The 12,268-nt window shown below is 46.7% G+C and overlaps 4 protein-coding genes across 4 annotated transcripts; 1 reads left to right on the top strand and 3 right to left on the bottom strand.

Annotated features, from left to right (window-relative positions):
• Positions 1-46: 46 nt before the first annotated feature.
• Positions 47-2,112, bottom strand: LOC120957676 (zinc finger protein 845-like). The gene is made up of 2 exons (XM_040379994.2): positions 1,938-2,112; positions 47-1,870 (listed from the first exon to the last, which is right to left on the bottom strand). The coding sequence occupies exons 1-2, from the start codon at positions 2,052-2,054 to the stop codon at positions 77-79; spliced, it is 1,911 nt and encodes a 636-aa protein (XP_040235928.2). The 5' UTR covers positions 2,055-2,112; the 3' UTR covers positions 47-76.
• Positions 2,113-2,435: 323 nt separating this feature from the next.
• On the bottom strand, positions 2,436-4,912 carry LOC120958978 (zinc finger protein 729-like). The gene is made up of 2 exons (XM_040382074.2): positions 4,634-4,912; positions 2,436-4,559 (listed from the first exon to the last, which is right to left on the bottom strand). The coding sequence occupies exons 1-2, from the start codon at positions 4,904-4,906 to the stop codon at positions 2,628-2,630; spliced, it is 2,205 nt and encodes a 734-aa protein (XP_040238008.2). The 5' UTR covers positions 4,907-4,912; the 3' UTR covers positions 2,436-2,627.
• Positions 4,913-5,133: 221 nt separating this feature from the next.
• LOC120958279 (NTF2-related export protein) lies at positions 5,134-5,888 on the top strand. The gene is made up of 3 exons (XM_040380961.2): positions 5,134-5,265; positions 5,339-5,425; positions 5,496-5,888. Exons 1-3 carry the CDS (start codon positions 5,242-5,244, stop codon positions 5,805-5,807), a joined length of 423 nt encoding a protein of 140 aa, XP_040236895.1. The 5' UTR covers positions 5,134-5,241; the 3' UTR covers positions 5,808-5,888.
• Positions 5,869-8,039, bottom strand: LOC120958276 (gastrulation defective protein 1 homolog). Its single transcript, XM_040380960.2, has 2 exons — positions 7,856-8,039; positions 5,869-7,787 (listed from the first exon to the last, which is right to left on the bottom strand). Exons 1-2 carry the CDS (start codon positions 7,953-7,955, stop codon positions 5,908-5,910), a joined length of 1,980 nt encoding a protein of 659 aa, XP_040236894.2. The 5' UTR covers positions 7,956-8,039; the 3' UTR covers positions 5,869-5,907.
• Between the last annotated feature and the right edge of the window lie 4,229 nt (positions 8,040-12,268).

The following is a 12,268-nucleotide window of genomic DNA, read 5'->3' as shown; positions in this document are numbered from 1 at the left end:
AACCGTTATTTTGATTGAACTTTTATTATTATTTTATTTTCTGTACATGTACACCATTTCAGATAAATTATATTTTTTATTGCAAAATCGCACCTACATTATTCGCGCAGTCCTTTGATTGAGGTTTACAAGCATTAACTCGTTGACTATGGTTCACCCAGCTGCATTTGCTGGCGAACGTTTTACCGCATTTCGAGCACCGGAACGCTCCATTGTGTGCTTCCATATGTTCTTTGGCCTTTTTCGAGCTGAGCACTTTCTTGCAGATGGGACACTTGCACGGTGTAGCGTTTTCGGTGTGCGTCTTTAAACCTTGCGCTTTGCTAAACGTTTTACCGCACGTTTCGCACCGGAACGAGGCCACGTGTGCATCTGTTGTTGTCGCTTCAAGTGCCAGCCCTTTCTTGCCAGTAGGACCTTCATTTCCATCCATATCCTTGCAATGTACCGCTTTCTGGATGTGCAGTTTCAACCTTTCTTTGGCTGTAAACCGCACTTTACCGCACGTTTCACACCGCAGCACCGGCTCTTTGTGTGCATTCAGATGTTTTTTTGCCTTCCCGGGACTTAGCACTTGCTTGCAGATAGGGCAACTGCAAGGTATAGCTTTTTGGGTGTGCCTCTTCAAACCTTTTTTAGAGGCAAACGTTCTACCGCACATGCCACACCGGTGCGCACCTTCGTGCGCAGCTAGATAGTCCTTCATCTTAGCTGGTCCTATCATTTTATTGCACCCCGAACACTTCTGTATTCGGTGCATCTTCTGCCGGTGTATGATCAGCGCACTTGCATTGGGAAAGCTGCACTTGCACAACGCGCATGGAAATGTGGTGCGGATGTAATGTTTCACAGCATTATGCCTGCGCAGATGATTGCGCGTAGAGTAGGTGCGCATGCAAATCTCACAGCAAAATGCACCCTCGTGAGCGGCAACGTGCGAAGCCAAGTATTTGCGTTTGATCTGTTTCGCACAGATCGGACACTGTGTCTGGGTGTGATGGTACCGATGGTCATTTCGCTGCTTTTTGCTGGCGAAAGTACGTTCGCATTGATCGCACGGAAAGGACGTTTCGTTGGCCGCTGCTTTGCGGGATCTCATGCTTGCGTCACTATCGAGCATTGGTCCGCGTAGTTCGGGAGATCGGGAACCGGTTTCGGAAGCTTCTTCAGCAACATTTGACCAAAGAGCTTCACACTCCCTCCGATCGCTAGCATTTGGAGTGTCTTTGTGTCCCATGTTACCATTCGGTTGTACAAGGGTTCGAGAGCTATAATTGTGCAACTTTTTCTTAGCGCTATAATCGTACGAGATACAAATGTGACTGTTTTTGGCAAACGTTCGCTTACACCAACTGCAAGTGTAGCTTGCCACGTTTTGTGCATCGTTCCCTGCGTCATCATTGTGCTCGGAAACGGACCGAACCGGGACGATATCTTTCGCAGCTTCACAAGGTTCGACCGATTCTTCTTCACAATTCCTTATATTAGGGATTTCCTCGGGTATCAGTTCTTGTATAATGTATTCTTCAACCTTAATGTCATCGATGAACCCAACTACCTTAGTAGCCATTTCTTTCTCCCCTGTGTCATCTTCTAGCTTGGACACACATGCACCACCAACGCTAACCTCGTCCAGCCGCCCGTCATTCGCGAGTGGGGGTGAGCTTTCCTTAATCCGCACACAGTCAGATCGAGTTGTTAGGTCGTTTTCGGTGGTGCAATCACTTTCTGAACCGTTCGCAAGCATCAGAAACCCTTCACGCAGTTTACGTTGGTTCTCCTCCACTGAGCCGACGTAGGAGTGGAAGTTAAAAATCTTCCCCGAACACACGCCGCACGCATAATCCGGCAAATTAGGTTCTGGGTGAACCTACAAGAAAAGGAATTTGGTTAGGGCTTCTGTAACCGGGTAACAGTAAACATCGTTGTAATCTCACCTCGAACGGAAATACCCGCTGTAATGCTGCTTGAAATGCTTCATTCAGTATGCAAAAGCTGCTATTTTTGGCAGAATACTGCTCGAGGCAGAGTCGACATGTTGCCATGCTTTCCATTATTAAGTGAACTAAAACATTGCAAGCCAAAACATGCTAAAACATGAAAATTCTTGGTTATTTAGTCAAGTAGACAAGTGCGGATGAGCCTGTTTTAAATTGCGTTTGACATTTCAGTTCGTTGTCCAAATAGCGCACACTGGGAGTGCTTAACGGCCAAACTGTAAGAACGCGTAACCGAATCAATGCTTAAATTTCTTTCTTAATTGTTTATATTACGTCTAAAAATATGGTTTTAATCGTTATAAAAAATTGTAAGTGTAGACACAAACATCGGTTCAACTGCCCGTGGAAGAAAAAGCTAAAAAACCGTCCAACAGCACGAACTGTCAAATGTTTATTAAATTTCGAAATTTCCGTTAACCAACACAGTGCCTCCTAAATACTCGCACCCTCTCATTCGTTTTGCTTACGGTCTGGCACGATAAATGTTTTTTTTTGTATGTATTGCAATACACCTCTAGTCATCTTAACTAAAAGAACATCGAAAGCATTTTCTGTAAAAAGTTTGGCTAGTTTATGTTTCTTAACATGTACAAACATACTTAAAATTTAGTACAATATTGATAAAGGTTACATTTCCTGCACTTCAACTTTAACCTTCAACGCGTAATCCTTGGATTGAGACTTGCAGGGCACATCTCTTTGAACATGCTGCTGCCAGTTGTATCGGTTGTGGAACGCTTTCCCACACTTGTCACACCGGAATGCACGTTTGTGTGATGCCAGATGGGCTATTGCCCTCTTGGGTCTTAGCAATACCTTGCAGATGGGACACTTGCAAGGTGTACTACGATCCCTGTGACTCTGTAAAAGCACCTCATTTGCAAACGATTTGCCACACGTCTTACACCGGAACCGAGGCACTCTTGGAGTAGCATCTCCGGCTTCTCTCCCCTTGCAAATCTTCTCGCAGTGTCTCTTGTAGTTCGATTTGGTGGTAAACGTTTTACCGCACTGTTCACACCGCAACGACTCTTTGTGTGCATTCAGATGCTTTTTGGCCTTGCCAGGGCTTAGCACCTCCTTGCAGGTGGGACACCTGCACGGTAAAGCCTTTGCGGTGTGCCTTCTTAAACCTCGCTCATTGACGAACGATTTGTCGCACTTTTCACACTGGTACGGACCGTTGTGGGCCTCTAGATGTTGTTTTGCCTTTCGGGGATTTAACACTTTCTTGCAGATGGGACACTGGCAAGGTATAGCCTTCTTGAGGTGCCCTCTCAGCGTTTTCTTGGAGGTGAACGTTTGCTTGCACTTGTCACACCGGAACCGACCGTCCTGTGTCTCCGGACGTTTTTTGCTCCCTTCGGGTTCCATCGCTTCGTGCCAAGCAATGTGCTGCTTCATCTTTGCGACTCCTATCATTTGATCGCAGAGCGTGCACTTTGTTCGGTGCATCTTCTGTCGGTGTGCGATCAGCATCTTCCCATTCGGAAAGCTGCGGTTACACTCCGCACACGCAAACGTGTCATGGATAAAATGTTTCGCCGCCTTATGCCGGCGCAGTTCGTGCATCCTTGAGTAGCTGGTCATGCAAATCTCACAGCGAAATGCGCCCTCGTGAGCGGCAACGTGTGATTTCAGGTACTTGCGCTTTATCTCTTTCCCACAGATCGGACATTCTGTCGTTTTGTGATGGTACTGGTGCTTGGTACGCTGCTTTTTGGTGGGAAAGGTACGTTCGCATTGATCGCATGGGAAGGACGCTCCATCGGCCGGTGGCAGATTGGATGCTTCTTCTTCCTCATTCGATCTCAGGCTTGAGTCAGTAGTATCGAGCATTGCTCTACATAATGCGAGAACGTGGAGATCATTGTCCGAAGCTTCTTCTGCATCGCTTAGCTTATGAGTTTCCGTGTTAGACTGCTTCCGATCGCCGGTACTTTGCGCCATGCCGCCGTTCGCCTGCTCAACGGATCGTATTTTAGAGCGAGGCGAGCTGCAACTGTGGCTAGCTAGCTGACTCTTTTGGGCAAATGATTGCTTACACCGACCGCAAGATAGAGATTTGAGTTTGTTTTTCATATAAATAGATCGTAATAGTATTTTTGCGGTTTTACGAGGCTTGTCCAAGTTCTTGTTGACGTCACGCGGTCTAGTATTTTCGGTGTCTTCATTTTCCAGCTCTTGCAGGATATGCTCATCAAGCTCAATGCCATCAATCGTCCCAACTGTTTTCGAAGCCACTCTTTCCACTGTTGTACCATCTTCCAACCTGGGCGTGCCAGTACCACTAGCACTGACCTCGGTCTGCGGCCCGTCATCAATGGCAGCGTTTGGGGGCGCGCTATTCGCCGCCGCAACATTATCGGTGTCATCCACAATAATAATAACGTTCTTTTTGTCCTCCATTAGGGTGTTGCACTCTTCCACATTCGCCTGCACCAAACACAGCAGTTTTTGTTGGTTCTCCTCTACCAACTTGCTGAAGGAGAAGAACTCCCATACTTTGATCGAGCACATGCCACATGCATATTCGGGCAGGCTTTGTTCCGGTTTAAGCTGCCGACGAAAAAAAAGGCAGTATAATTAAGAGATTAGGTACTGGTAACAATAAATATCGGTGCAGTTCTCACCTCGAAGGAGAATACACGCTGTATCGCCGCTTGAAAGGAGTCGTTGCTCAGACAGAAACTGCCATTTACGGGTGCGTACGGTTCGAGGCACAGTCGACACGTCGCCAAGACGTCCATTTTTCTTTGCAATAAAAAGGCACGATAATGTTTTAAAGATTCGAGCGGCGAAATTATGCACGAAACGTACAAAGTGTGTTGTAATTTATTGAATGATCCGAGGTAAACAACTATTCGCGCCTGCTTCGCAATTGTTTGACAGGTTAACAGACGCATTCCAAGCAGCGCACACCTGGGAATGTCTAACGGCCAAACAGTAGGTACGTTAACGAATCTCTGTGTAAACGAGTAATGTTTTAATGTTTATATTTATGTTGGATGTTTAGAAATACTTTTTTTTATGAAAAAAAAAAACACTTAAATGCTTTTATTACATGATGTAAATATGCAAGAGGAATAACCGTAAAGCCGTTGTCCTGATTCAACTCCCACTGTGCAAACGTCAAATAACACAAAACGTAAACAATACAAATCTCGTGCAAGCCGGTACCGTTCCTTTCACGTTTCTTCAATTTTCCTTACTTTCGGTTGGAATTTTCACATCTTTCGTAATGGCTTCTGCATCAATTGATAAGGTAAACCTTACGCAGTGCAAGCAGCACAAAGAAATTGAATTACTTTAGCGTCTCGCCCTTCCCTCTCTTGCAGGACATGCGGACGAAAATCGACACCGTTTGCACCACGGCGGAAGCGTTCGTGAAGCTCTACTACGACCATGTAGACAAAAAGCGACAGGTAAACAGCTCCTTAATTCTTCCTCTGGATGACCCTTGTTTAATGGACCCATTTTCATTTTCCATTTCAGCACATGTCCCGACTGTACATGGACACGGGACTGCTCGTGTGGAACGGCAACGGGGCGAAAGGGAAGGATGAGATACAGAAGTACTTCCACGAGTTGCCCCGCTCGGAGCACACCATTACCACGCTCGATGCGCAGCCGATCGTCGATGATGCCGTCTCATCGCAGCTAACGTTCGTGATGCAAGTGTCCGGCACGGTGCGGTTTCAGGAGAACCCGACCAAACCATTCCAGCAAACGTTCATGATCACCGCCCAGGGCGATAAGTGGAAGATCGTATCGGACTGTTTCCGGCTGCAGGATGGCATATTTTAACCCTGTCCAACGCTGCAATCCCACCCCCCCTACAATTACGACTGCTTGTTCAAATATAGGATTAATGTATGTCAGAATGTATGTATTTAGCGGTAAATCTCTACTCCGTTTTCGTCTTTTTTGCGTCGGGTTCATCTTCGCTGTTGAAGATCGGTTTCGGTTGCGTTTTGGCGTACGCGGGCGCAATCCAGTACGGGTTTTCGGCCGCCTCTTTTGCGTACTTCAGGATCGCTTCGCGCGGATCCTGATCATCCTCCACCCGCTTGCTCAGCCCCAGGTTGCGGATGACGTACGACGACAGCGTGCCGCCGGAGCTGGCCACACGCCCACCCTGCCCGCTGGTGATGGGCAGATCGGGCCGCTTCGACTTGACCGGATCGAGCCGGTCCTTCTCCAGCTTCTTGCGCACCGAGCGCGTCTTCTCCTGCCGGAACATGGGCAGCGCGTGCGGGGTAATGATCTGTGTCGTGCCCTGAATTTCCGACTCCTTCTTCCTGCGGTGCGTGCGCACCACGCACAGCTTGGCACCGCGCATGCTGCGCTTCTCGTCGTACAGCCCCCGTATGATGCCATTGCCGCAGCCGACAAAGATCTGGTTCAGCTTCGGATGCCACAGCGTGCGGATCACGTGCGAATCGGTAATCGGCAGCTTCGTCACCAGCCCGAACGTTTTCGTATCGTACACGTACAGGTTGGCCTGCTGCGTACCCTTCGGCAGCGACTCTCCGGTCAGGATCATCGTATCGTCCGGGCTGTAGCAGCAGTCGGTCGTATCGTACCGGCTGAACAACCCGCCGAACACGTGCAGCGGCTTCTTGAACGCACGCATATCCCACAGCTTCAGCGTTTCGTCCATCGAGCGGGAAGCGAGCTGGAAGCCGGAGTAGGAAAACAGTACGGACGAGATGTCCGCTCCCTTGGCGTGCGCGCCCCGGATGCAGTGCGTCGTGTGCACGAACATTTTGCGCGTGTCCCAGGTTTGCAGCGAACCGTCGCTACACCCGGCCGCGATCAGTGTGCCATCGCGATTGTACGCACAGCTGGTGGGGATCGTTTTCAGCCCGCCCTGGGCACGCGTTTTAATGACCGCACGCTGCTCCTTCGTCTTGGCAAACACCCACGTGCGGAGCGTCGAGTCCATGCCGCTCGTGAGGAACTCCTCCCGCCGCACCGGACTCCAGCAGCCGCTGGTCAGCCCGGCAATGTGACCCTTCGTCTTCGACATGTCCGCAATGTACTGGTCGCCCTTAACGCACTCCATCTTCTCGAACCCGTCCCGGTCGAGCACCTTCGCTTGCGAGCTGCCCGACACGACCAGCATCATATCGCCCGAGAAGGAGTAGGACAGATTGCGGATCGGGTGGTTCTCGCACGGCTGCATCGAACGGAAGCTTTTCATCGACTTATCCATGCCGGAAAAGTCCCAAAAGTTGAGATTGTAGTCCATCGAACCGGAAGCCAGACGGACGCCGGATGGGTCGCTGGCAAGGGCGATGACCGCCTTGCTGCCGTGCCGCATCTCTACCTCGTGCGAGTGGGGCAGCTTGTTTATCGGTGCGTCCTCATCAAACTCATCGTCTTCCTCATCATCATCATCATCATCGTCGTCGGAATCGTCTTCCTCTTTATGGGCTTTTTTACGTCGACTGTCGGTAGCTCCTCCACCAGCAGCTGTTGGTACTGGACCAATCATTTCGTCCTCTTCCTCTTCCTCATCATCATCGTCATCGTCCTTGCCTTTTCTTTCATCATCCGGATCTATGATGGCTTTTTCATCTACTGCCGCTTTCGGTGCGTTCTGTTTCGCTTTCTGTATCATTTCGTTGATGTCGAACTGTTTGGCCTGCTTGCGACCGAAGCCGGATATGCCCATCACTTCCTGCAGCTTGCTGTTGTCCAGCTCGGCCGAGATGCGCTCCACGGCTTCATCTTGGGCGTTGTCCTTGCGCCCGAACGAACCAAACCCGGACACGGTCGCTTCTGAAAGCAATTAAAATTCCGGTGTTACAGAAAGGGCAAGCAAAAGCTGTGAAATGTGTTGCATTTACCTGTAGATGTTGAGGGAATCTCCGCGCTATCATTTGTGCTCGATGTTGGCGCAGACGATTTAAGATTTATTTTGCCGAACGTAATTTTTCCACGATTCATTTTTGATCGTGTGCTGTTGGTTTCGATTTTTCTTCGAGGGCGAAGCTGTATTGTTTGTCAACAAATCATGCGCGTGCTGTCAAATGGTGACTGCAGGGTTCGTCGTGTTGTTTGTCCCGTTGTGCAAGGCGACGGTTTTTGACGTAAAAAATCACTGCTTCTCGCTCATTTTCTCTATCTGTCCTTTTTAAAGTGAGCTTTTGTGCCAAAGTGAGTCGTGCTTGCAAGTTAAATTGAAGTACAGTGGAGCGCCGTTTATCCGGGTACCTTTTATCCGTGCTGTCGAGAAATGACTGTTCAATACAATGGTGACATTGCATTATGAGAAGGATATTTGAAAAAGCGCTTAAAAGAGCACATTGTCATAACAAGACATGATAATTCAAGGAAAATTTCGTATATTCTCATGGGAAAAACATGAAGTTAATAAAAACTGGGTTATTTTTATCAAAAAATAAGACAATTTTCCAAAAATAAATAAGGAATTGGTGGTGAAATATATCATTTGACTCAAAAACACGGATTATTCGCCAATCCGGGCGAGGTCAAGTCCCGAGAAGCCCGGCTCCACTGTACATAATATACAGCAAAATTTAACAAAAAATCCTTGAATTTGTCACTTGTGGAAAATGAAAGATTCGACAAATTTGAAATGAACTTGAGGACAGGTAGGTAATTTTTAGGCAGGGATAAGGGGGGGGGGGGGGGGGTGCGATGAAGAAATGGTGGAATGCATTTTTTTTGGCCGTTTAATTTTGTCCACCAGCACAGTCGCACACTAGCGCGAGCTTTTTGTGCGGCCATCTTGAACCCTCAAAAACTCTCATAACGACTTACAAAAACAATCGCCAGTGAGGGAAAATCGCACTGCTTTGGAGCGTTGGCGAGCTCACGAAAATCGGGTTTTCCATGTGTTTACAAGGCGACGTTCGATGCTGGAGTTTGAAAATTTGAATTCATGACCGTTGGAAAATCACTCTCAGCTGAAAATCATGCTCAATTTTTACGCAGATAATTTTGAAAGCCATGGTATTATTCCAATTAATCTTGAAAGCATATTTTACTTTAAAAAAAATCCCAAATGCCTTAAAGTATAATTTAAAATGGCGATTACCCGCTTTTTTAGCTTTCTTTCCAAGATAACCATCATTTCTTGATGGGGTCACTATCATCGATAAAACACAAATCACCTCCAAACAGAAGCTACTCGCAAGAAAGCACGAACTAACCCTTTTTCCCTTGCACTGGACGACTCGCACTATCTGACCATCCAAACATGAAAGGTCGTTTGAAACTTTACGACCCAAACCATGCTCTGTTGTACAGGGAAGGATTTTACGATGACAAACTCCCCCCCGAAAAGAGTAAAGTACCGCAAACACATTTGCATTCCCCGTTTAGGTGCGTTTGTTTTTTGCAGTTTTTTTACGATCACAGTAGGGCGTTGTTCTGCATCTTTCCCAAAATGCGCCACGTATCGGAGCAATTAATCTTTGCCCCTTTGAATACCCCCCCGGGAGCCGAAAGGGAAGAAATGGAATGAGCATCCACATTCCAAACATTGCTGAAGCGCTCCTTTGCGTGGAGGTGGTTTAAAAAATCCTCCCACCACCAGCTGAGTTTGTTTGATAAACTTTTGCCCACCCACCATCCGAGGCACCGAGGCACGGTATTGTCACGTGTAGCCACTTGAATGTTCGCTCAGCCACAAACTGTCCCTGTGTCGCGCGAGGATTCAACTCCATCCGCGTCCGGCCACCCCAAATAGGTTGAAACCCACAAACGGCAAGTTCATTAGAGGAACAATGATATATCTAGAACTGGCGGATGAGAGCCACTAAACAACTCACTCGAGAGGATGCTGTTCATACCGTGGAGAGTTGTCGATTGTGGTGGCCTCTGAGCTCTTTATCCAATTGCGTGGTGTTAGGGTGATAGGGCCCGAACGACTCACATCCATCCAAAAATGGCCGTAGAAATAAAATGAGCAATAAACGGCCAATTCTTTTTTTCTCTGCAAAACGGTTGCATGTGATTGCTCTTGAGTTTTGAGCGGTCGTTTGGAAACCGGAGAGTGTGCAGCTGAGTGTGTTTATCGCCAGCCCAGCATGAGGTTTTGGGGAAGAGCGAGAGTTGGAATTATTTTTAAACCTTTTTAAAGTATTATTAGAGGACGTGTAACCTCATTGAAGGAAATTTCTGATAATTCGGCGTGTTGCATACAACCATGCGCTTCGATAAGAGTCTTGGGGAGAGTATGCAGAACCTATGAGGGTTCTAATTATTTGTTCCGCTTCTGCTGAAACCTATGTGGTGGTATACATGGTTGAATGCCACAGACGAGTTTGGTTACAGAGCGTCTGTCGGCTTAATGTGCAAGAAGTGCAACTAATCAGAGGTAAATGCAGACTATTCTACAGTCACAGCTTAACAGTTTAGCAACTCATCTGTTCAGAGCCTTTTTAGCCTTCAAAATAAGGTCAACTGGAGCTTACTTTTATCTGATCAATCAGCTATATCCTTATCATATCGCTTGCTCAAACGTCAAACATGTTCTCGTTCTCAAAAATTTAGGACCCACAAAATTCGCTAATGAAGTCCTATATAGAAGGTAAAAAGCCAAAAAATGAAAAAAAATCAGCACGCAACAGCTAATTTTTATTTCCATTTCTTTGACTACTAACTGTATTGGTTGGGGGAGGGTTGATTTTGAATAAAAAAAAAAAAAAAACATTTCCAAATGAATATTCATCGTGCATTTATCATGAGGCGCGCAACATCATAAGCCGCATGATTAACCTCTTACCTATCGCGGCTAGCAACACAACCTCAACCATCAGGTGGAAGGCGATATTTTTAGAAGAGCAAGAGCCAGCCGATCGTTTCCGGTCGGCTTAGCAAAAGGGAAGGAATTTGGCGGCATCGCTACCATTCAAAGGGCACCCGTGCAAAATTAGCCGTGCCCGCGATATCTTGGCGTCCATTTATTGGCATGCTTGCTATCGGGTCGAGATCGGGTGTGATTTCGCGGTTTCATTTCGCTTCAGTGTGCCATGTGTAGCCCGGGAAACCGCATCAACCTTACTACGCTGCGCACACACACACACCGCTGCCTCACCTGATTGGCGTCAAAAAGGCGCTTAATTTATTCCAAATTTGCGATCACTTTTGGCGGACATTTTGCTTCGAACCACACACACACAGCGTGCAGTGCATGTAGCACAGCACATTTCGGTGTTTGGTGATTTCCATTTTAATAGCTTTCCATATTCATCGCCACGCAATTCGATAGCGAAATATTTCATGGCTTATCTTTTGTTTTTTTGTTCAGTTCGCGGTGCCACGGCTCCTTTGATGGGTTTACATTAGCATTATTAAAGGGGTGGATCAACCTGTAAGTGGGGGTTTTCTTCCCCCTCCCCCTCATGAAAGTTATATGGGATTCGTTTTCTGGTTGCTCTTAAAGGTTTGTTGTCTTTTCTTATAAGAAAAGAGGGCTTTTTTCTCGTTGCTGTTGTGCTGGTGGTGGGACAACCCTGGTGGGATGATTTACGCCAAAAGTCAATTAAGCTCACTCAGGAATGTATATCTAATCCGTATTCGTTTTGAGACTCCCTCACTCTCCCGAGCAGCATTTTTTCCACCTGTTTAATGAACTTTTCCCTGCTCTCTTGCTGGAGAGTGTATTCATGTTAGCTGGAGCTCTATTCTCATCTGTATCCTTCGGGGTTCCGATTCTTGGGGTGAAGTTCCGTGCACAGGACACTGGGGATATGGCTGAACTCACTGAATTGAGGTGGATAAGATTGGACAGGCCTTTCTCATCATCATAAGCATTGCATTTTATGCTGTGCCTATTCAACAACAGGTCTAGAGGGCTTTTGCTTTCTTTCTACTAATAAAAAAGAGAGAGGGAGTTCAGGTTCAACTATTCATTTCACACCCTGAATAACATCAGGATTAGTTCTTCTAAGGTTCGTGCACACTATCAGAACTCTTGGGCAGAGTAACAAATGGACTTCCTGTATGGTGCGGAATGGGTATATAATTTATTGTTACAGCAAATGAAAAGTGGCAATTAATATTTGTGTTTTTCGAGGGTAGATCTAGAGTATTTAGTTGATAGCTGTAATCTGCTATTATTTATAGTTTTGTAATAAAAATTGCAAACAAACTTGTCATAAAGAAATGCTAGATGTAGAATACAACAGCTCTTTTAAGGGCATTTTAATAATCGTCAGCTCAGAATTAAAATAGCACACTATCGTCAGCTTCTTCCTAAGCTCTCTGGGTGGTATTTCACCATCCATTCG

Source organism: Anopheles coluzzii, chromosome 3 (genome assembly GCF_943734685.1).
Source record: "Anopheles coluzzii chromosome 3, AcolN3, whole genome shotgun sequence".
In the NCBI taxonomy this organism is placed as follows: domain Eukaryota; kingdom Metazoa; phylum Arthropoda; class Insecta; order Diptera; family Culicidae; genus Anopheles; species Anopheles coluzzii.
The sequence above is the reverse complement of the archived record's forward strand: the minus strand, read 5'-3'. Positions and strand labels throughout refer to the sequence as shown.